Source organism: Mugil cephalus, chromosome 21, assembly GCF_022458985.1.
Source record: "Mugil cephalus isolate CIBA_MC_2020 chromosome 21, CIBA_Mcephalus_1.1, whole genome shotgun sequence".
In the NCBI taxonomy this organism is placed as follows: domain Eukaryota; kingdom Metazoa; phylum Chordata; class Actinopteri; order Mugiliformes; family Mugilidae; genus Mugil; species Mugil cephalus.
Genome location: NC_061790.1, coordinates 1,730,923 through 1,756,094, shown reverse-complemented (window position 1 = coordinate 1,756,094; position 25,172 = coordinate 1,730,923). Strand labels below are relative to the sequence as shown.

The following is a 25,172-nucleotide window of genomic DNA, read 5'->3' as shown; positions in this document are numbered from 1 at the left end:
TGTCCAAGGCTCTGATAAGAAAAATCCAATAGATCAATGGAAATATTTCAGATTTTCTGTTTGTTTTTCAAAAATACTGAAAAAATACTAAAATAAAACACTGGGATAGGATTTATTTAGAAAAAAAATATATATTAACATATGCTAATTTTATCTTACGTAACAATCTGACATTACACATAAAAAAACCCATAAAAATCAATATTTCTACTATTTGTGATATGTCCAAGATTATAATAAGAAAAATGCATTTATTTATTTATTTATTATTTAAACATTTGTGATGCCATCACAAACACTGGAATATAATGGGTTAAAACTGAGAGAATAATCAAACTTTTGGTATTTATGATCAGTACTGAAGGGGATTAAAAGATTTATGTCCAAAAAGTTGAAGAAATATTAAGACATGCTATTTTTAGAGCGTTTTTGAAGAGAAAACTTTGTCCCTTAATGGTAATAATCCTTTAAATCGCTCACTACAAAAATAAATGAATGATAAAATACAGTCCATCAAAATCAATGTTGCTTGTAACATGTCCAATGCTCTAAAAATCCCCCCAGAAAATTTCACTTTGCATTTAGATTATTGGAAAAATTACAATTTTTGTGTGTGTGTGTTTTTTTCCCCACAAACGCTGTCATATAAAGGATTAAAAGTACAAAATGAATCTAACTTTTGGTATTTATGATTAGTACTGAAGTGGATTAAAGGTTTACGTAAAAAAAAAAAAAGTTGGAAAACAAAACATAAAGAGGTCGTGTTGTCCATATTTATATACAGTCTATGGTTTTAAGCCTCTATATTTAATATTTGGGCTTTTAAACTGAGAAAATATAAAAAATAAATTAAAAAAAATCTATGGTTTATACATCTACAGCTATTGTGTTTATTTTCTATTTATTATCTGTGTTTGTTCAAGTCTGCCTTTTATTTTTGTGTGTGTGAGTGTATTATGTGAACAATTTAAATGAAAATTATACTAAAAGTTCTGAAAAAGGTTTGATATGACCTTATAAATACAGATAAGTACATTTTAAGCCAATGAGGATCATTTTCTCAAAAACAGAATATCAGTTAAAGTAATTATGAATTTCCCCGTCTTGGGATGATCTTATCTTATTTTATAAATGGAAATAAAGTTATAAAACAACATCATAAATGACGTCTCTGTTTTAAGATGTAAATGTAAATCTGTTCTTTTAAAGACGTTTTTATTCATTTTCTTGTAGCACGTCTTTGGAAAAGTGCTTTATAAATGAAAGTTTTTACTATTTTGGTCGTAAGTCACCTCATCCTGAAACAGTTTAATGATGATCTAGAAATAACAGGTGTCCAGTCATCTTTTAATTTACTACAGATTCATACTTAATGAGTCTTTTACTTACACTTTTATTTGGAAGACAACTTCTGGACCTCTGATGCTTTAAATCAGATTTAATTTGTTGCCCTGTTTTATATTATGAGTGTACATTAACTCACCTTATAATTAATGAGATAGAAGATAACTCCTTAGGTAGGATTTTAAAATATAAAACTAATGCAACAAGGAACTATATCCATTTATTTCTGTGCCAGAACAAGATGTGATAATTAAATATGCATGAATTTATTATCTTTAATGTAGAGGATTTATGAATGCAGAGCAGCGATTAGCAGCTAGATGGCGCTGTTCCTCACTAAGCTGCCATAAATAATCACCTTCAGTGTGAAATGTTGCTCATAAAGTTTATTTTTAAACCTTTATATGATGACGCTTTCAGGATTGAAGCTTAAAAAGACCCCAAGATAAAATAAATAGTGAAGATATGTTGACTTATTGTTCTTCTTTTTGTTTCTACTTTCTTCTTTTGTGTCCGACGAGTTTAATGAAATAAAATATGACTCAAAATCTGTCTGTACGCTGAAGCAGCATAAAGGTGGTAATTAAACTGTGGATCATTTTGGAGGATGGATTGTCAGGTGTTTTTAAACTGGAGTGGCTGTAAATATACATATATATATATATATATATATATATATATACATATAGATATATATAGATATAGATATATATACACAGTATATATTTTGGAACAGGCTGTGAAGCCTGTTTCTGTTTTTAGTATCTGCGAAGCCATAGACCGTATATAAATATGGACGCCACGTCTCCACCTCCTCTCATTGGCTGAACTGATGCTATTTTCCGGGAGCCAGGATCTGATCAGTACGATCCGAGGGCGGAGTCACAGTAACGATGCCCCGCCCACACTTCTTCCAGACTCACTGGTGTTTTCATTGCTCTGCTCTATCCCGACCGGCTACAAGGAAATGTTGGATTACACAGGGAACTTATTTTTAAAATTTGATTTTAAACACTCTCAACTCTCTCTCTTTATGAAGAGGTTGTCATGGCAACTGGTGGTCACCATTATGTCGCATCCTGTTTCTATAGCGCCAAAATAACGAAACTCATCCAAACTGACATTGTATCAATTATAAAATGACAGACACCATTCAAGTCCCGCCCACTAACATAGAGGGGGTGGAGCTTATGACATACACTGCAGCCGGCCAGTCTAGTCTAGTGGGTGGAGTCTTCCCATTATGTCACACACCATGTGACTAACAGCTAGTAGGACCAGAACCTAATTAATAAAAAAAAATGAAAATAAATGAAATTTGAAATTGAAATCTGACATATATGATGCTGAGGTATTTTATTTATTTCTCTCTTTGTTTCCTTTAAAGGAGCAGTTTGTAGGGTTTAGTGACATCTAGGGGTGAGGTTGTAGATTGCAATCAACAGCTCATCACCTTTTGTTTTTCCCCTAAACTTCTAAACGCGCTGAAGAGACAACGTGAAAGTTCTTACTCTTTGATAATTACGCTAATGAAACACATCGGAGCTTCATATAAAATAGGACTGGAGCTTAGCTTAGCATGTTTGCGGCTAAATGTCTCTGATTGGCTGGAGCCTCTATCTAGAAAAGAAAGTTTATTTATTTAAAGTTCAACTTTAAATATCCAAACTTTATCAAACGTGTTGTCATGTTGAGTGAACTGAAGCCAGGTGACAGCAAACAAATTAGTTTTGATCTTTTAACAACAAACAAAAAAAGATTTGAAAAGAGAAATGAGGAGCAGGAGGAAGAGCAGGAGGAAGAGGAGGAGGAGGAGGAGGAGGAGGAAAAGGAGGAGGAAGAGGAGGAGGAAGAGCAGGAGGAAAAGGAGGAGGAAGAGGAGGAGGAAGAGGAGTGGTCAGGCTGCTGGTTCAGCTGTTGGGGGTTTGGAAAAGCCTCAGTTGAGCTGTTAGAGACTGAGAGCACAGGTTAAATATAGAGCAGAGGCTCAGTCCTGATGACCAGGAACAAACCGGCTGAACATCCTGAGGTCGAAAAACTGAATTTAAACTCAGCTGAAAATAAAAAGAAAAAGAAAAGAAAGAAAGAGTCGGTTCTCTCCTATCGACCCGGAGCATAAAGACCAAACTAGGAGAGGACGAAGCTTCACACTGAGAAGGAGAATAGGAAGAAGCCTGGATTTAAGAGGAGAGTTAAAGGACACCGATGTAGAATCGATAAAGACCGAGGAGCAGCCGTGACACTTTGGACGTCCTCAGAGACCAGGTGGGTACGTTTGATATCATCACCGACACATCTGGACTTTATCTGGAGACTAGAAAGAAGGAAAAATAAAAAATAACTGCATGTGTTTTACTGTGTGTTCATTTTAACGACACGGTTCTAAAGGAAAAGCAGAAAATTAAAGTTATTTTAATAGTTATGAACATTTATTTTGGTTATTTGGTACTTTTGTTATTGTTAGAATATATCAAAGTTTATTGAAGGTGTTTCTTAAAATTATGTAAATAAAATTGCATGTGTAAGAAAATCAAATATTAGAAAAAATAAGAAATATATATATATATTAATATTTAAAATAAGATGACATTTAATAAATTGAGTTTTTTTTAAAAAGAAACATTAAGAGTAACAACTGTAAAAAGTAAAACATTAAGATAAGACGTTGCTGTTCTTGGTGAGTAGTAGAGCTGCTACTGTAAGTAACTATGAGAGGGAGGAGGTCTGGGGGGATGGACGGGCCAATGAGACATCAGACTGTAACCTTATCCCAGTGTTTACTGTAGATGATACACGACAGACTGAAGCCAGAACAACTTCCTCTGCCTACAAACATTTTATGGAGGAAAGTTGTTCTGGAGTTAAACCTGTTTATATCTAATAGTCGGTTTATAGGCTACGGCGTTAACGTCACGAGAGCCGTGATTGGTCGTCTTGGTCGTAGCGCGTTTCCTCTTTAGTATTTCAACTTTCAAAGTGATTGTTTCGGATCAATGAAGACTGTGTAACTGAGGAGGTTTGGAGATACAGGCGTTTATACGACCAGTGTTTGGTCGGCATTGTTGGAAGAGAAGCAGGAAGTGGAAACAAAAATTAACCCGACGCGTAAAAAAGACACAGCGCCACCTGGTGTTTGGGTGGAGTAGAAACAAACTGATGAGGTACAAGAGGAAATGACTCGTACCCTAAAATGTCTAGCTGCAGCTTTTCAAAATAAAAGTGATATTTCTGAGTCGATTTGCTCTTTTATACTATTTATATTGAAAGGTGTTTCGTGAATGAGCTGGTAAAGTCTCGTCTTTACGTGATATCCCATAATTCTCTTTAATTCTCGACACTCGACGCAAATGAACTGGTCACGTGACCCCGACATCATCTCCAGAGACGAGGAAATACAAAAAAGATGTTTCCATTAAACTTTTGCAATAAACCTTTACATCGATACGTCTGAAAAAACCTCCTCATGGGAGTAGAGATGTTTCAGCTTCAGATGTTTGAGAGGTTTGTTGAGATATTTAGGTTTTGTGCGTTTCTAGGGGGAATGGAAACGCAGCACGTGGCTGAAGGACAATAACAGATGAACATTAACCATCATTGTTTTTCACTTAAGCTGTTGGTGGTTTTAATGTTGTGGCTGACCGATGTGCAGTAGGTTTGTGCAAAACAAAAGAAACATTGAACACTAGCTTATATTTTAATAACAAATTCATTCATTCATGTTTCCAACGGTCTCCATTAACTCTGCTGAACATTTTCATGTTTAAATGACGAGAAATGAGGCAGAAATAAAGTGACGTGCGTCCAGAGTGAAGAGTTTTGTGATAATGAGTTTCCTGGAAAGAAGCGAGTCCAGTGTGTTCAGACTGACTCATGACTTATGACTCCACTCGTTCACAGCCCAGTAAAATCCCTTTTTCAGGAAGCAGTACATTAGGAGGCATTAATTTAATAGATCTTTTTACCAGAGTACTTACGATCTGCTCTCTGGGGACGAGCTGCAGCAGCTGCAAGATATGGAGACAACGAGGAGGCGTGAAGGTTTGTACAACTGTCGTCCACGGGCGTTGGCTTTTCAGAACTCAGTCAAAAAACAAAAACACCTTTTACTTTTAATATTGAATTAACAGAATTTATGAAAACTTTACAACATGTCCTGAGAAGATTCACATCTTAAGATGTTGCTGCTGAAAACATAATGTTGTCATTACAACAATGGCAACATTGAGACCTCACATTAACATATGATCTCAGCCTGTGTGTATGTAAATAGAGGCGATGAACGTGACGTCACAGGAAGCTGACGTCTCCATGGTTACGGCCGCTGAGAGGCAAAGAGTGACAGATGAACATGGAGATTAGCAGCATTAGTTTGAATCATTGACTTTAATAGCGTCTAAATAGTAACATTAATTAAAAAGAAGATGAAGAGACGTTGTGTGATTGAACCAACAGATCTGAAAAGCTGAGAGATATTTTATATTTTTATAGATATATGCAAAGAACAGAAAAGTAAATGGATCACTGGAATCCAGACACAGAAACCTGGTGTCATGGTTCATTTAGTGTCAGATAATATTAATTCATGCTGTATTTATTCATGAAGTCAAACCTTAAGTTACGTTCTGGAGGTTCTGTCAGATACGTTTGTGGATGTTGTTGTTTTGTCGTAGTTACATTCGACAGTAACTATTTTAGTTCCAACAATAAATAACAATAAAACAATAAACAGAATATTTGTGATCACTCCTCGTCATCCTTTTAACACTTCAGCCATTTATTTACTAGTTCGAATGGATCACTGTTGAGTCTAATTGTCCTTAATGTGATCTGATAATCTACATTTTCCCCTGATCTAATTGTATGAACTGAAACATGCCACCATGTTTTTGCCACTCAGTGGGCGTGGTCACTCAGTGGGCGTGGTCGCTCAGTGGGCGTGGCCACAGGCGTCAGTTACGTCATACAGCGCCACCATGTTGTCAGTAGAATATTGTATCAGCTGCTGCCTCTGATGGATCTCTACCTACCACTGGACCAGAACCAGGGACACATGGTTGGAGGTTAAGTTCAGGTTAAATTCTAATTTATTTTAGAGACAAAGACTCAGATTAGACCTGAACCCTGAAGCTTCTTTGATCCTCAGACCAAGAAACATCCCTGATGATGAAGGAAACAAAGAGTTAGTGAGGAAATAATCAACGTGATCACAGCCACATCTTTACTAATGAACAATCATCACAAACAGATGTTTCTTAGATCTAATGTGATGATGGTGAAGCTTTAAATGAAAAGAAACAAACAACCAAACTCTCATTTCAGTTATAAAACAGTAAGAAAACATCACAAAAGTTTGGTTCAACCAACGTCTTATTTCTGTGGCTTTTGTGGTTCTAATAATAATAATAATAATAATAATAACAATAATAATAATAATAATAAAACAGTTATCATTAACAAAGATATTTATTATAGAATAACTTGAGGTTTAGTCTCATTGTTCTTCAGCCATTAATTCTTTTGTTTTTGTTCTTTCTTTTAAGCATCAAACTGACTCTCAGATAAAAACCGTTCTAGTTGTGGAGAATGTCAAACATAAACCAGGCTTTGGCCTCTTCCTTGTTGTCTTACCCAGAATGCCCTGCCCAGATTTTCCTGTGACTTTTTTCCACTGTTATCATTGTGGGTTATTTTAAATGTCAGTGTGTGTGGATGCAGGCAGCAGAATCATGTTCTTCTAAAGTTTATGTGTAATGTACTGAAACAAAAGGAACAAACATTTGTCACATTTTATACAAAGAAAGTCTTTATTTGAATGTGAAGTATTTGTTTTCATGGCTGAGAGATCACTGATTAGGAAAGGAGAATAGTCAAGGACCAAGGATGGAGCCTTGAGGCACTCCATAACTCTGATAAGCAGAATTTAGTCATCGGTTACTATACAAGTTAATAAATTATAAATCTGTGTAAGATACAGAGGCAATGAGGAGTATGTAACATATAAATGGGAAACAGTGGAGGACTGAGGACGGAACCTTGAGGTACTCCATGATTTAACATCCAGTACGATATATTCTGTTTCTGATTAACGAAAGTCCTCTACACTGGTTCACTTTGAGTAGCAGGTGCTGTAACGAGAAGTAATTTCCTCTGGGATCATTGAAGTCATTCTGATTCTGCAGTTTTTACAAATTCACAGACAGATTAGACCCAGGAAGTCTTCTGAAGACACGTGAAACAGAAAGCAGCAAACTTAAAAATGCTGCAGCCTTCGTGCTTTGCAAGGCTTCAGTCTGCAGCGGTGAAACGAGGCCGACTGATAAGACTGGAACCATGAGATCATTCAGCTAATTCTGCTCACTGATTTGCGTTATTGTGACGTTCGACGCCCTCCCTGACTGACTCCTGCCTTAAACCTCACTGTGACTCGGTTATTTAAGGCTTAAAACTACTAAAGTCAGAGGTACCTTTTGTTCTCAGTGATGCTCACCAGTTTATTAGTCAGTGTGATGTTCTACGGTGACGACTTATTGGACGGCCCGAGCTTATTCCCATCTCATGACTCACTGTTACGTCGCTGACATGCCTGAGCTGGGCTGACCACCAACCACTCAAGATTCATCAGCACTCAGCAGCTAAATGGCTTGTAAAACCCTAAAATGACGTGAAATGAGCAGCGGTCAAACGTCTGGGTATTATATCCTCTCGGCCCCCTCCCTCACCCTCCCTCTTCACTCTCGGAGTTTATGAGGGAAGTGACTTCATGCTCAGTCCATCTGAAAGGCATGTGAGTGTTGGCTGCTGGGGTGATGTCAGCTTTCTGGACCGGCCACTGCTGATTAGAGCTCACACACTAAACCGCTGGGAAAAACCTGCCGGGCCTCAAAAACGACCAAAAAAATGTCCCGACTGACGTGGTCCAGGAATGTAGGCTACTGTAAATCAGACGGGGCGGGAAACACCCATGATAGGAATTTTATTTTAATCTGAAATAACCTTTACTGCTCCAAGTCCAAACCTCTGTCCCTCTTTTCCTTCTTCGTCCAGCGTTCAAGATTCAAGATTTCTATTTCTGTAGCAGCGTCTCCGTGGGCCTGAGGTTTAAGACGTCCATGTAAGGCAGCAGGTAGCGATGGACGCACAGACGTTTCTTTAAACTTTAAACTTGTCAAACAAGTGTAAGACAAACATGTCCACACTGGACTTAGTCATGGAAGACAGAGCTGCTGGCTTCGCTAGCTAACGTTGAATTCCATAGAAGGAGAACGGAGCCTTATGGACGTCTCCTGCTGTCATTGCCGTAGTTCAAAGTTGTCTGATCCAGGCCCCTCAGGATCTGCTACTGTCAATAAAGACATTGCCACTGCTGTAGTTTACAGTTCATTATGTCAGGTGGGGGCTCCTACTGTCAATAAAAACATAGTTTAAAGTTGATCATATCAGGTTTAGGCCCCTCAGAATCTCTGACTGTCAATAAAGACTTTGCCGCTTGTGTAGTTTAAGGTTCATTGTGTTCGTACTGTCATTATAAATTTAGCACATTGCCATTGGTGTAGTTTTAACATCGTCTAGTGAAAACATTGCACTTTGCAAGTTTTGCAGGTTAAAGTCCATCGTATCAGGTTCAGGCCCCTAAATAAAGACTTTGCCGCTGCTGTAGTTTAAAGTCCGTAGTATCAGCTGGAGGCTCCGACTGTCATTATAAACTTAGCACATTTACACACCAGTGTAGTTTTATGATAGTCGTAGCTGATCTGGGCCCCAACTATCAGGAGCAGGATTCAAACATGACACAATAATCGAGTCGCAGATATTTAGGTGTGTTCCACTTGTCCTTCGAAGTCGGAATTTCTGAGTTGGAAGTTTCATGAAGAACGTCCCCTGAAGTAGTTTCTTCTCCTCAGAAAGTCGTAGAATCGTCACTACCCCTGAGTTGAGTTTCCAAGATGGCCGCCCTGTATGTAAACAGTGACAAACAGTTCCTGTAATATTCTGTTTATTAGCTCCTCAGATTAGTTTTTGTTGCATTAAATCAGTTGTATAGACAGGATTTGTCCACATACATGTGCTGAAATCGAAACGTTTTTCATGTGTTTATGTGAAACTACGAGCTCATGTCTCGCTAACAACGGCTAAAAACATTAGCCTGGTAAAACCAAAACAGAGACAAACACCATCACAGCAAACTGGGATTAATAGTGGTGTTTTTTTTCTACATTCAAATTAAACAAATAAAAATATTTTTTATAAATTTCTGCTTTAAGTGGATTTCATCACTGTAAACAATTCTAGTAAAAAACTCATGTATTTCATTTACAACTCAAATAGTTTAGTTTAACATTATAGTAATTATATTAGTTCATGTCAAGAATTGTTTAAAAACTTTTAAAATGTAAATATTGAACACACCAAGTCATATTCAGACCAGAACAGAGCTTCCATGGAGGCGGCGTCTAGTTTTCTGACTGACGTCGATGGAATGCAGATAACTCAGGCGTGACGTCGTTCACAGCTCTGAGGTACGTGGAACGCAGCAGCATTTAAAGAGAACAATAGTCAAAGAAAACTCGTATTTACCTGTCTGACCTGTGTCTCACATGTTGCTCTGTGAACCAGTAACAGGGAGCATGGACACTGCATGGCCGCTCTGCAGGAACCTGATTGGCTGGAAAGTGTGAAGGGCAATAAAGCAGCAAACTACAATGATTTAGGGACATTTAGTTCATTTTAGTTTAAGATTTAAAGTGAACTTTGCTTTATTATTTAAAAGCTGAGCTGAAACTGTTTAAGTCAATACGTCATGTTGAAGTTTCAAAGTAAAACACTGATATATTATTTTATTTTGATTATTTTCATCCACTATTTTTCCCAACGATGGACGAAAAAAGCACGAACGATTCGATCTACTCAGATTGATCCGGTTTTGAAGCGTCAAGCAGGAAAAACGGAGCAGGCGCCTATTTTTAATCAGCCCTTAGTGTCATGATGAAGTTTGCACATTACAGCTGCTGTAGTTTAATGTTTGGCCTTAAATCTCAGTGCGTGTTTGAAGAAGTCGAGTGCAGACTGTAATTGTTCTATTTCTGATAAGTGAAGACGGTAACGTGATCCCCTGACGTCTCCGCCTCAAGTGTTGCTCTATTTCAGGCACAAGGTCTTGATATGAGTCCAGCTCTGAACTTTATAGATGAGCCCGTGGAGTAAAGTGGTTTAATGTAGATTTACTGAAGCTCACGGGTTCATTTCACTGCGTTTACATGAAGGTTTATACAAAATAAATAAAAAAGTAAAACCCGACTGGAGGCCTGAGGTGGTTCTAGTTCTGATTTCAACTTTATAGTATTAGTCCATGAAAACCACGACACAACACTTTAATCCTAAATGTGACTTTACAAGCAAAATAGCAAAACTACGTGTTTAATTAACGAAGTTTTAACTAAATATTATTATAGTATTTAGGGGATAACGTCTGTGATGGAATTGGCGAAACAGCTCTGGATCAGCTTCATAATTAATCCGATAAAAGTCTTTAAAATAAAAGTCACTGTGAAAGGAAGATGATGTTCCAGCTAAAAGGACGAAGGGCTCATTGATTTGTTGACGCATAAATCATTGATGTCTTTTAATAATCAAGTGTCCCGTGCTCATGTTGCAGCAGCGATTTAAAACCAGCTCAGTGTTTAGTCGCGTCGTCAAAGAGGAAACCTCAAACTGACCTTAAAATCATGAGCGTAAGAACAAATGAAACACGAGCCGGTGGGTGTTGAGTGGATCCTGTGGGGATTCGTTTGTGTGATTCCCCCCGTTGGACCCTAAAAATAATCCTTAACCCTTGAGTCCTGTTGGCGCCAGAAACAGCAACAGAGTCACGTCTTTTTTTTCTCTTGATTTGACCATAACGTCCACTGTGTAGCAGCAAGTTCAATGGTTTTTGGTGAGGAACCTTCATTTTAAATATATTTTTAAACAGGTCAATAATACACTGTGGGCAAATTCACTACCCTCTTACTCTAACTGTGACTGCTGTAAAAATGTATCAGATAAATATTTTTTCAACTTTATTTGGCATAAATCTGTTAATCAGTCTCAGTACTGATCAGTAAAAAAATCAACCCTTTAAACGCCTTTTTTAATAAACACACACACAAAAAAAACATAAAATGACTTATTTTCAATATAAAAAGTGTTTGGAAACAGGAAATTTTGTCCAAGATAAGTAACATCATTGAGTTTAATGCATATTTAGTTTTTGTGCAGCATCAGATTTTCATTAAAACTCCCTCTCTTACTCTTAGTGGCTGTTTTTGCCCCATTGACTTCCATTATAACTCCATTTTTTGAATGCACAGACACAAAATAACAATGTATTTTAAATATTAATGATATTTCCTGTTCAGAAGGGATGAAATTTGACAAATTTACTGTTGCACCATTTCCCCATTACACAGGGAGGGAAGGAAAGAACGAAGGAATGAAGGAAGTTTTTGGGGTTAATATTTCCGCTGCTGCCATTACCTGTATTTACTCTGTAGTATGATGTAAAACCATCAGGTCGGTGAATACGAACCCATTTCAAGACACTGGACATATTCAGAAATGACACAGGCCCCATAAATGAGTCTAATGGATGGTGGTAAGTCAGAGTAATGGAGTTTAATTGAGTTTAATATCACGTCTGAGGATAATGACTCATCCATCTCCTCTTTTTTCCTTTGCATTTCCTAGTTTTTATATCACATCCTCTGTTTACATTTCATCAACCATTTCCATGTTTTGGAAACCTCATCGATCTCGGCCTCGGACACCGTGACCCTTTCATGGCTGGATGATGTTTCTAAAGGCTCAGGCCTCAGCTGTCTGAGGTTTGATCTCAGTCTGCAGCGTAAACCACAGAGACCGGCTCAGCCCTCGTCACATCTCCACAAATATCTCTCCCCGGGAGAAGGAATCTTTTATTCAGCAGCTTGTAGTTTTGGTTTATTTACATTCCACAGATAATTCCAGTTTGACTTGAAGATGGAAACTCTTTCTTTTTAGCATCAAGAACAGTGGTTGAATTTATTATAACGCAAATGTTTGCAAAGCCACAAGAGGCATGTAGGACTTGTAGTTAGCTACTTCATATTTATATGCACTGCAAACTGTACGGCCCTTAAACCAGAACCTTACATGGTGAAACTGGAGCCGTATGATTATGGGCCGTAAGTATGTTCAGATTAGAGGCGTTGGGTGGACGTCTGAACTGGGGAAACCATTTTTCATGGGCCTGGTTTTCTCCATGGGCTGTTGGGGGTTTCTTTACCAAAGGTTCAAAGGTTGAAGAACTAACACCACTGAAGAAGAGTCCAGACATAATCGACAAAAAATGTGTCTGCAACATTAGAGCATTGACAAGGACTTAAAGCCAGACGTTCAAATGTGTCTCCATGTGTCCCCAGCCACAACTAGAGATCTGGTCTCAGTCTGGGTGTAAATGAGCAGCAGCGCCACCATGTGGTCACTAGAATATAGTATCATCTCTACCTACCACTGGATCAGAACCAGGAACAGATGGTGATTGACCTGGAGACACACATGTTACGTTCTTCTTTCTCAGATTAGAACCAGAACTCAGACTCAGATTAGAACTGGTTCTTGAGTATTTCCATTCCTGTTAAATGGAAATCAGACGTGTTTACAGACAGGACGGTTGGGTGAGAAGTAGTGGCCATTTTCAGACTGTATAGGAAGACATTGATACTTAATATGTATGTGACACTGGACACCATGATGCTAACGTTGCTGATGCTAATGGCACTAACCAGACTGGTCTGGGTGCTTCATTTGGTGCCAGTGAGCTTTTAGTTAGCTTAGCCTCCTTAGCTCTATTGCTGCATGGATGGAAGTGAAGCTTCAACATGTCTAAGACCAAACATTTGTCTAAAGTTTGTCTGGACTTCAGCTCTAAAGATGCAACAAGGAGGAAACACCTGGAATTAGATTCAACATCTGACCACACATAGCATTAGCATTAGCATTTTATTTAAGGACCAGAGATGTAGCGTCTCTGATGCCTGACAGACGCCACGACACTGGTTTACTAGGAGAATTATTATATTGGTTCATTTATTTCTTAGTCTTGGTTGTGTTTATATTATTTAAATTAATATTCTGTTCAACTTGCACGTCATAAAATGCCTTAAGAATACAAAGTTTGCATGTTTTCATTCTTTAGCACCGGCCCCGTTTCTAAAGCACTGGTTTGACTCTGGTATCAGATAAAACCTGAACCAGATCCAGACCTGGTCTCTGGTAGAAAAAGGAGTTTAAAGCTCATGTCTCTTTGACGTCCTCACAGTCGTCCTCTGTGGTGGACGCTAACATTAAACCGTCGGTCTTTGCTCTGGTCGTGTCGTGTGTTTCGGTGACGGTCGAAGCTCTGATCATGTCACCGTGTGGAAATAAACCTGTGACTCAGAGTTTCTCCTGTGGAGGTAAACTGTTTAAACTCATCTCAGCTGAGACCTCACTGGGCCACGAGAACGAAACAACAAGCCTCTCTGTTTACAGACATTCCACTCGCTGTGTTTACTCCACGTTTCAGCTCCACAGTCACTGACCTGTTTAGGGAATCAAGTCCATTTATTATCATATTAATCCAATGACTCTCAAATATCTTATTTAAACCATTGTTTAAAGACTTCACATGTTTATTAAACAACTCAGAGAGAATGAGAATGTCACTCTCCAGACAAGACTTTTAGCTTTTTAAATCATCTCTTAACATTCTTAAACAAACATTCTTAACAACATTCTTAACAATTGTATTTAATATTGTTGTCCATTCATTTTAATTTCTTCTAAATTTGTAGACAATTATTTGTCCTTTTATATTTTTTTGTTTCTCTTCCTTTTTCCTTTAGCTTTTTTAACCCTCATGTACTGATGGTGGAGTTTCTTTTTCCTTATATCTTCCAATATAGCAGCAAATGGAATTGATTTTTGGTGAGGAACCTTCATTTTACATAAATTTTGAAAATATTATTCCAGCAATGTCAATAGGTCAATAATACACTGTGGGAAAAACTTCCCTTTGTAGCCTTCGTTGCTGGAGTTACAATGGGAGTCAATGGGAAAAGAAAGCAGCCACAAACAGAATCAGAGGACGTTTTAATGAAAACCTGATACGGCACAAAAAAAACAAAAAAAAAACAATCAATCATGCTACTAATCTTGGAGATCTCAGAGGCAACAGGTAAAAAATCCCCCCCAGAAGGAGACGTCCAACATATGGGATTTATAAAGTATTAGATAAAATATCATAAATTCAATAAAAAATAAAATACGGTGGGACATCTGGCAAGAGTGCATAGTTTGATTCTTGTGACATTGTCCATTCCAACAGTACAACACTTAAACCACCATTTCTTGTGCGTTTCTCTTGCTAATGCTAATGCTAACACTAACCCCTGCAACTTTATTGAGGATACCATAGCACAACTGATTGAATCACACGTTTAGGGGAAAAAAACCTTGACGTTAAACTTGTTTTTCAAGCAGAATCTGGTGTGTGCAGCAGGTGGAGCAGTAAAACCTCCTCGTCTGAAGCTCCAAGCTCGTGTTGGCTTCACTTTGCCTCTTCCAGTTCACACAGCTGTGTGACCGTCACAATGGAGGCTCAGGTTTTAACCTCGTTCCGCTCCTTAAACGACTATTAATAACAAGCGGCGGTAACGTGGTTGCTACCGTTCTCCTGCCAGGATTCTCTGTGGCTGAGTCACGGCCTGATTTCAGTCGGACCTGCAGCCTCCACAAACTTTGGCCTCGTTCAGATTCAGACGGACTCAAACATGTTGTTTTCTCAGGACTCCCGGTCCAACGTGCCCAGCTGTCCAGTTCGCTTCAGTTACATCAGTGTGTGTAGTTACGAGTGTCAGCTGACTGGATTTATCTCCCTGTGAGTCATAGTTTACACGGTGGTGACGGGGTTTAGGTCATAGTCAAGATTTACACAAACAAAAGGCAGCAGCAGCTCAGAGTTTCTTCTTTCTAAAACACCATGTAGACGTTATAGATCCCTGCTTTTTATGCCAGTATTGGACCAGCGTTAGCAGACTGATTATTCTGCAAAATAAAACAAAAGCTGGATCAAAATCTGGTTTTCCATACGGGGCTCGTTTCAGCTTAACACCTCTACATCAACTGGGCCAATCAGAGCCATGTAGCTGTCAACTCCACCTCTCTCAGATTACATGTATGACTACTCTTACTCTTCTGTCCATCACCACATAAAGCCCCGCCCACGCAATCTGATTGGCTCACCAAGTCTTTGAACCAGAGAAGCTAATTTTTCCATTGATATAAGACATTGAGCAGCTGGAGTTTCATTAAATCCAAAAAAAAAGTGATATTGTTTTTATCGTCCTGTGTGGTCCAACTGTGCACCACATGGTGACTGGACTGATAGAATCTGAGGCATGTGCCTCAATCACCTACATCTAGTGGACCAGCGATAAGAAAACACCATGAGGTCATCTGGTAGTCAAAGTTAGCTTAGCACTGATATGTAGAAATCTATATTTCTAAATATTCTATTCTAAATATCAGTATTTTTATGGATTCTATAATGTGCACGGTGGTAGAATTGTGTGTACGTTGTCTCCTGTAGTGAATCAGTAGCATTTTGCAGCCAGATTCACTTTAAAGAGGTTAAAAACCCAACGTGGAGGAACTTTGGGTTCTTTGGTTTGATCCTCATGTCCGGATGGAGAGTGGACCTGGTTCTACTTTAACTAGAACCTTTGGAGAACATGTGAGCTTTGTGGTGTTTCTAGAAACTCTGGGTCCAGGTCTAGAGACCAGGGTCAAGAACATGGATGATGGTTGTGGAGATAGTCCTGATTTATTCCTGGTAACTTCCATCTGTTCGTCCCAGGTAAAAGATGCGATCCAGGAGCTGCACCGTGGAGGGGCCCGATGACGGACACATCAAACCCACCAAAGGCTTCGTCAAGCAGGAGGAGGAGAACACGCCGGCGCTGACGAAGAGGAAGATGAAGGTCCAGAAGGACGAGAAGGACGGGAGGACGGTGTCGACCGGGTCGACCAAGAAACCTCAGAAAGCTTCAGAGAGCAAGAAAGAAGCAAAGACACGTCTGTCGGAGAAGGATCTGCTTCACCTGCTGGGAGTCATGGAAGGAGAAGTTCAGGTACGAGTCTCAGCTCAGATCGGTGGACGTCATGTCGGCGTCAAAACCATGTTTGGTTCACGGAGGAAAACGCCAGCAAGAGGAGAGAGCTAGCAAGAACAGAGAGCTAGCAGGAGGAGAGAGCTAGCAAGAGGAGAGAGCTAGCAAGAGGAGAGAGCTAGCAGGAGGAGAGAGCTAGCAGGAGGAGAGAGCTAGCAGGAGGAGAGAGCTAGCAAGAGGAGAGAGCTAGCCAGCTACACATGATAGAAAGAAACAACATGACAGCTTCTTTCCTATTGGTGGAAACATGCATCCATCAACCAATCAGGACATGATGTGTCAGTGGTTGCTAAGGAACAGTGAGGCTATATTCAGTCTATGGAGACAGTGTAGAGACATTCAGACATTATTACTGGTCCTAAATAGTTTTAATGGAAATAGTTGTAAATAATTAAATATGTTGATCAGCTTTAGAAATGTCCAGGTTAGATTTACATTCTAAGTTCTAAAAATCTAACTTGTTCCCGCTGGGATTTGATGGTTTAGCTCCAATGTGTTGATACAGTTTGAAAAAAAGAATGAAAACATAGGTGTAAAGTCACACATGTGAGGTTGAGCTGAAAACAATGAAACCAAACAATGAACAAGGTGAAGAGTTTTTATCAGGAAATATAAAACCAGAAGTTTTCTACTCTGGACTCAGAGGGTTAATCTCATCTACGTAATTTGACCAAACCGAGGTCGTTTTTAGGTCTTTCAGTTTCCTGCTGTATTTGTGTTGTAGTTCCAGTCTGATAATGGTTTCCTGATGGAGCCTGGTCGTAACGTGGAGACAGGATGCTGATGATGCTGATGATGCTGCCTCTCCCTCTGTTTCCATCCTGCTCGTCTGTTTTGGGCGTGTTGAATATTTTCCATTATTCCACAGAACGACCTTTCACAGCAGCTTCTGTTTCACTTTGAACCATTTTCTACAGCCACTGTTATATTATGTTTCCTAGAGGCCGTTCATTTATTGAACAGACCCTAATAATAATAATGACGATAATCCCGGGTGTCCATGTCCGTCCCCTCAGGCCAGGGAGGACATCATCAGTCTGCTGAAGACGGACAGAACCAAACCAGAGGCTCTGGAGGCTCGTTACGGATCAGCTGTTCCCATCAAACCTCTGCAGGCGCTGGAGAGAGACGCCCTGTTGATGCCGGGTCCCAGAGTCACGGAGGACGTCTACGAGAAGCCCATGGCTGAGGTTAGTGGTCAGCCATAACATTATGACCACAAGGACTGACGCCGTCCTCCATAAGGAAGAAGGTCAGAGATCAGCGTGGACCCAGCGTCACGGCTACAGATCTACTCACATAAACCAGCCTTTAGGGAAACGCTAGTAACCACTGATCAGACATGGCCGCTATAAGGTGGCTGATCCAAGAGGTAGAGGATCTAAAAGTCAGGACTAACATTTAAAACACCGTGGCTAAAACCGTGGGGATATGAGACCTTGTGATTGTTTGAGTTAAAAGTCTTGCAGCAGCTTTCTGGATACCTACCTTCTTATTAAAACAGTTAGAGACTATTAGAGATGAGATAAAGCCTGGATAATCACGGCCGGTCACATTCAGTCCATCAGACGTAATAATTTATTTTATTTCCCACGCTCAGAGAAACCTGACGGATGCAGAGAGGCTGAACAAATGTCTGAATGAAGCTCCCACAAAAACCCAGTCTGAGCTTAGCCTTGGCCAATGTCCTCGAGTCGTCACTGCTAACCCGCGTTGACATGTCCCCTCCTCCCCCAGCTGGACCGCCTGGAGGACAAACAGAAGGAGACGTACAGGCGGATGCTGGAGCAGCTGCTTCTGGCCGAGAAGTGTCACCGACGCACCGTCATGGAGCTGGACAACGAGAAACGCAAACACGCCGACTTCATGGACAAGAGCGACGACTTCACCAACCTCCTGGAGCAGGACAGGGAGAGGTGAGCAAACATAACTTTGTTTTTTGTTTGTTTGTTAAATTTGTTCTTAATCTTTTGAAATGTTCGGTTTAGATTTAGATCCTAAGTTCTAAACATGTTTGTGTAAAAATGTAACTTTTTCCTGCTGGGATCTGATGGATTTAGGTCCAATGTGTTAATACAGTTTGTCAGAATTAAAAAATAGCTGTAAAGTCACATATGTGAGGTGTGAAAATATAAAAAAAATATACCAAAAATATATAAATAATGTAAAAAACAATATATATAATATATACAAAAAATAACAACACTGAAAAATATAGAGAGGGAAATAGAAACAGAGATATTCTGTAAGTACAGTGTGGAAATATTAAAATTGAGTTAAAATTGCCAAATTTGGTAAATATAATAGTTGTTGTAAGTCTATAAATATAATTGCTAAGATTATAAACTTCAGACAGTGAGGTGGTAGTTTGTGTTTGATAAGTCAGGGCAGAAAAAAAAAACAGATTTATTTGTGCAAAAAAAAAAAAAAAAAATAATAAAATCGTTATCATCTCTCTAAATGCTCTTCTCCCTACGATGCATCTCTCACATCTGCTCCATAAAACCAGCTTCATTGTGGGAAACTGTTTCTCTGCACAGGAACATTTATGTTGCATGTTAAACCACGTATGATGTCGTCGGCTGCTTCTCGCTTCTTATCCAGCGAAAGTTCCTTCGCACGTCTCCAAAATTAAAAGCAGCCAAACAAAGGAGCTCATGGAGCCCACTGGTGATATTTATGTATGACACGTATTCAGGATGATGAGGCCTCTGCATCTGTAAGCTCTTTGCGCTCATTGAGGAGCCTCCCGCCGTCTGAAGCTATGACCTCACGCTCATACAATCTGATCCGGACACTGTGGAGGATTTATGTCCGCGTCCCCTCTCCTCCTTTTGCACGATACGGGGTCCGATTATAATGAGAAAGGCAGCGTGAGTCTGGCATTGTCCTCTACAAAAAAAAAAAAAAATTGCATTGTTGTGTTGTTTCTATGGAAATGCTGCCGGGCTGCAGAGACGGTCGTATCAGTACGTTTTTTAAAAACTCTGAAGACTCCTCGTCCTTAGAGGCCATGCAGCTATTTAACACGTCATCCACCTTTTTCATTGTCCACCATGATGACATGTTTGTTGGTAACGTGGGGGGGTCGGGGGCCCCTCTCTCCCTCTCTGTCCGGCTCCTACCTGGCTTTAAAAACACTGAGATATGGATCACGCTGCCCCACGTCCAAACGTCTGAGGGGAAGGAGCGAGCTGGAAAGGTTCTGGTAGGAAGCAGGAATTCTTCAGTTCCTCAGTTGTTCAAGATTAGTTCTTGTTTTCCAGTGTCTGAACCGTCTCTGACGGATCAGAACCAGCTGGTTGTTGACTTGAGGAGATGAACCAGATTTAGGAACAAGATGAAAAGTCTCTCTGCTAAGTTCTACTTTATTTTTCTCCGTCCTATGTCTTCGTTACCAGAGTCTTTAAAAGGCTCATCACTAATGAACAGACGTCTCTTGTTCAGGTTCATTTCTATCGGTGGATGAATGAATGAGCAGGTGGGACTTTAAATGGGACCTGAGCGGCAAAAACATGGTGAAAATTTGCAGTAAATAAAAAATGTGGATTATCAGATTAAATTAAGGATTTGACAATGATTCATAGGAACTACCAAATAACAAATGGTCCATGAACATTGAAATGTGGCCAGAAATCATTTATCCTGATGTTTCTATGGACCTGATTTCAACTCTAGGAAATACTGTACTTATGCTAAAGTGTGACCTTTTGGTACTTTATACAACTCAGCTCCAGCAGCCTTGTACTAGAGGACCCTCTAATTTGGAAATGAGGCTTCAGTTTCAGTTAGTTTTAGTTCATTTCAGTTCTGATGAATGTAGCTAAATAAAAGATGCTAACGCTAAGAGCTTCACTGAGAAGTAGTGTTAGCCATATAATACTGTAGCGTTAAAAGGATGATGAGGAGTGATCACAAATATTCACTCTATTGTTTTTACCGCTCAGTGGCCAGGACCAAGACTTCAGCTAACTGTGACACCATGTACATACCCTCTATTAAGTCAGATGTGTCCCAGACCATCAGATCTACCAGAAGTAATTGACTGTCTGACAGTTGTTACATTAAAGTTGTTTGACATTGACCTCCACTTACCATTGCCTCTGTTTCTTAGACTCAAAAGGCTGCTGGAGCAGGAGAAGGCCTACCAGGCTCGTAAGGACAAGGACCACAGCAGGAGGCTGGAGAAGGTCAGAGCGGAGCTGGTGAAGCTCAAGTCATTTGCCCTGATGTTGGTGGACGAGAGGCAACTGCACATCGAAAAGATCGACCAGCAGACGCAGAAGGTCCAGGACCTTTCCCAGAAGCTGCAGGAAAAAGAGCAGCGACTGTCTGAGGTAAGCGAAGCCGCCAAGGAGGACGGCCAGAAGGTCCTGAAGCTGGAGGCCGAGCTGGAGCACAGAGCGGCTAAGTTCGCACAGGAGAACGAGGACATGACGGCCAAGCTGGCTGAGCAAGAGTCCCAGAGCCGGCAGCTGAGGCTGAAACTGGCCGGGCTGGCGCACAAGATCGAAGAACTGGAAGAGAGCAACAAAGTGCTGCAGAAATCAGAGGAAGACCTGCAGGAGCTGAGGGAGAAGATCAGCAGAGGGGAGTGTGGGAACTCCTCTTTCATGGCTGAGCTGGAGAATCTACGCAAGCGAGTGCTGGAGATGGAGGGGAAGGATGAGGAGATAACCAAAGCAGAGACTCAGTGCCGGGAGCTGAGGAGGAGTCTGCAGGCTGAGGAGAACCACATCAAGGAGCTGAGGCTGGAGGTGGACAAGCTCCAGAAGAGGATGGTTGAGCTGGAGAAGCTGGAAGCCGTGTTCAACAAGAGCAAAACCGAGTGCTCTCAGCTTCACGCCAACCTGGAAAAAGAGAAACGCGTCGTGAAGGATCTGGCCGGCGAGCTGGAGAAGGTGAAAGCTCGTCTGAAGGAGCTGGAATCCTCCGAGTCCAAGTTTGAAAAGACAGAGATGGTCCTCAAAGACGAGCTCATGAAGCTGAAGTCCTTCACGGTTCTACTGGTGGATGAAAGAAAAAACATGGCGGAGAAACTGAAGCAGGAAGAACAGAAGAGCGACGACTTAGGCAAGATGTTCAAGGCAGAGCAGGGGAAGGTTACGGAGGTCACAGAGAAGCTGATCGAGGAGAGCAAAAGACTTTTCAAGTTCAAATCAGAAATGGAGACGCAAGTGACGACTCTGGCAAAAGAGAAAGACGAGCTAAAATGTAAACTTGCAAGTGAAGAGGAAAAGTGTCGGGAGCTAAACGACAAGTTGAGCAGGATGAAATTAAGAATGGATGAGGAGGCAGAGAGGGAAAGGCAGAGAAAGAGCAAGGACAGCAAGAGAAATCAAGATGAAGACAACAAAGTTAAAGAGCTCACGCTGGAAATCGAAAGACTTAAGAGCAGACTCAAACAACTGGAGGTGGTGGAGGGAGATTTAATGAAAACCGAGGATGAGTACGATCTACTGGAGAAGAGATTCAGGACAGAGCAGGACAGAGCAAATGTCCTCTCGAAGCAGCTGGACGAGATGAAGAGTCAGATCGCCAGAAACAAAGCCATAGAGAAAGGGGAAGTCGTGAGTTCTGAGGCCGAACTGAGGATTCGCTGCAAGATGGAGGAGGTGAAAACCAGAGAGCTGAAGGCGGATGTCCAGGCCCTGAAGGAGAAAATACATGAGCTGATGAACAAGGAGGACCAGCTCTCTCAGCTGCAGGTGGACTACTTGGTCCTCCAGCAGAGGTTCATGGAGGAGGAGCTGAAAAAGAAAAGCATGAGTCAGGAAGTAGAGAATCTCACCAAGGAGCTGGAAGCAACCAAACGCTACAGTCGCGCCTTGAGGCCCAGCACTAACGGCAGAAGGATGGTCGACGTCCCGATTACCTCAACGGCCGTCCAGACGGACGTGATGGTAGCTGAGGACGAGACGGCAGCAGGCTTCATCCGGAAATCAGTTCTGGAGGAGAACCACTTAATGAGCAACCTCAGGCAACATGGCCTAAAGAAGCCGACTGTCCTCGAAAGATACCCTCCGGCATCGGCAGAGCTCGGGGCGAGAAAATCTTGGATGCCCTGGATGAAGAAGAAGGAAACCAGTCCTGAGAGCGCCAACGGGGCGCCGCTGCTGCCTCCGCCCGATATGACCATGTCCCAGAAGCCGGGTCAGCCGCTGCACATCCGAGTGATGCCGAGTCACGAGAACAGCACGGCCACCTTGGAGATCACCAGCCCACGAGCGGAGGATTTCTTCTCCAGCACCACCATCATCCCGACGCTCGGTCTCCAGAAACCTCGCATCACCATCGTCCCCAAACCCACGACCGTGACCTCAAAGGCCAAGGCCTGTGACGCTGCGAGGGGTCTGGATCGAGTCAAATCTCCCGTCACAATAACCGCCATCTCCAGGGCAAAGAGCCCGGACAAGAACTCTCCGGTGTCCATCATCACAGTCAGCACCACTCCTGTTTCTGAAGCTTGTGTTTCGTCCGAGCCGCATGAAAACTCTGCAGGCCGCGCGGTGATCACGATGACCCCGGAGAAGCAACTCGGACCTGCACCCGTCAGGAAATACAACGGCAACAGCAACATCATCACCACAGACGACAACAAGATCCACATCCACTTGGGTCCCCAGGTGAAGAGGCCGTCCGACGCCTGCAGCAGCCACTTGCTAACGCTGAGGCCAGTCGGGCCGAGCTCGGAGGGCAAAGAAACCCCGACGGGAACGGTGCTGCGCTCTCCACGCCAAGCCTCGACGGCGAAGACGACCCAGGGCAAAATGACGAGCAGCATAACGATCACGCCCGTCTCCTCAGCAGCATCCAGGCCGACACAGTCCGTGGTGAGAGTCTTACGCCTTCGTTACCTCTAACGAACCATCTGTCTTTTCTGAAGCTTATATAATATTTTCTCTACTTTCTTGCGTTGCAGTTGCTTCTGAAATGTTTCAAAATGAAATCAGGAGTTGTGTGCTTCCTAAATAGCCCTCTCTCCAGGTATCACCTGAGCACTGAGGATGTTTGACTTGAAGCACATTACCAGATCGTATTCAAAGCACGATAATCCTTTAATCTATCCCACAGTGGAGGACACATTAGCCCTAACACACTGGTGTGAATGGTTCCACTTATTTACTTTAATTCACTTTAGTTGAAGCTGAATTTGGTTGATAGGCAGAGGATTTGTTTCTGCAACAACAACACTTACTGACACTTACCTGACACCCGGCTGTAAATACTTTGAGACATCTAGTGGATGTTACATGCTCTGCAGGCAGCAGATTTTGGCAGCCAGCCCCAAAATGGCTGCATTCATGGACTTTCATGAATGCAGCCATTTTAGTTATTTTAGAGACAAGAAGCAATGGTGATGAATGTTAATGAAATTCTGAATTTACACTTTTGTATAGCGGACGTATTAATGGAGCAGAGTCCACTTCAAATTTCTGTTAGTTTGGTTAAATTAAAGCTCTTTGTTTTACTGGTGAAGTCAGACCAAGGTGGAGGCTGCCAGAAACGCCACACTGAGCTTCAAAACTTCAGTTACTGATGCTATAGCAATAAAATCTGAATTAAAAATTGAATATGGGTGCATCCACATTTTCTAAAACCACAGTTTGTGTCTTTTTCATGCTAGCACATTTCCAAAGTCACTGATCAAAACCCAGATTCCTGGAATGAGCTGCATCACCTTGTATTCATCAAGGTTTGGTTGTTTTCTTTTTCTCCCCAGCCCATTTCGGACATGCAGTCAGCTCGCACCGCCACCACCACCGCCGCCGCCGCCGCCACACGGATCCCGGTCTCGAAAGGTCTGAGGCCGAGCGGCGGGAAGGCAGTTCTGGGCGTGTCCACGGTGACGAGGTTAGAGACACGGGCCGAGAGCCAGGCCGTGAAAATCGAGCTGAGGAAGTCGATGGCGTCAGGAGGAAAGAGCTGAGCGCGGCGCCACGGCAACATCCCACGACCGAATCATGTTCCCAAACACAACATTCATGATGTTTTCAGCTAAGAAAAAGTCATGTCATTTGGGTCATGTCACTACCTTGCCCTGGTAGTTTCACACTTTTAATCCCATCATTCACACTTTCCACAGCGTGGGGTTTATTTCCGTTTAATGTGAACGGTTTAAAAATCACCAGTGACGGGCACCAAAATAAAGTCTATTTATCTCTGAACCGAGTGTGGCATTTACTCTTCTTTTTATGAGATTTGTATGGGACGTCTACAATATTCCCACCGAAACCCGACAGACCATCAAACTAAGACTTCAAGACTGCTGAGGATGTACGTCAAATGCGAATAATCATAATTCATATTATAAATTGTTGTCTGGATAAACATTCAAAATCTGGAACGGACACTTTCAATTTCTTTTTATGAACTTGCAACCACAATTTGTTTTTTTAAGATACTGATTTAGTGACTGCATCCTTCATTTAGATACAGTCTGAAAGTAAACAAACAAATGATGAAAACCAAAACCTTGTCAATCTTTAATTATTACTATCAAGGCTTAAAATGAGAAAACAAACATACGTTATTAAAGAATGTTGCAAAAAAAAGTAAAATAACTATCCTTTAAACTGATTTAGAAATCTAAACTTAACATAA

The 25,172-nt window shown here is 41.2% G+C and overlaps 1 protein-coding gene across 2 annotated transcripts; it reads left to right on the top strand.

The window, feature by feature from the left end:
- Positions 1–3,236: 3,236 nt before the first annotated feature.
- On the top strand, positions 3,237–24,736 carry LOC124998957 (filamin-A-interacting protein 1). Of its 2 annotated transcripts, XM_047573630.1 has the most exons (7): positions 3,237–3,609; positions 16,256–16,529; positions 17,585–17,758; positions 18,306–18,484; positions 20,683–23,401; positions 23,491–23,555; positions 24,292–24,736. In XM_047573630.1, the coding sequence occupies exons 2-7, from the start codon at positions 16,263–16,265 to the stop codon at positions 24,374–24,376; spliced, it is 3,489 nt and encodes a 1,162-aa protein (XP_047429586.1). In that variant the 5' UTR covers positions 3,237–3,609; positions 16,256–16,262; the 3' UTR covers positions 24,377–24,736. The 2 variants fall into 2 exon arrangements, with proteins under 2 accessions (XP_047429586.1, XP_047429585.1); XM_047573629.1 differs by lacking the exon at positions 23,491–23,555.
- The last annotated feature ends 436 nt before the right edge of the window (positions 24,737–25,172 follow it).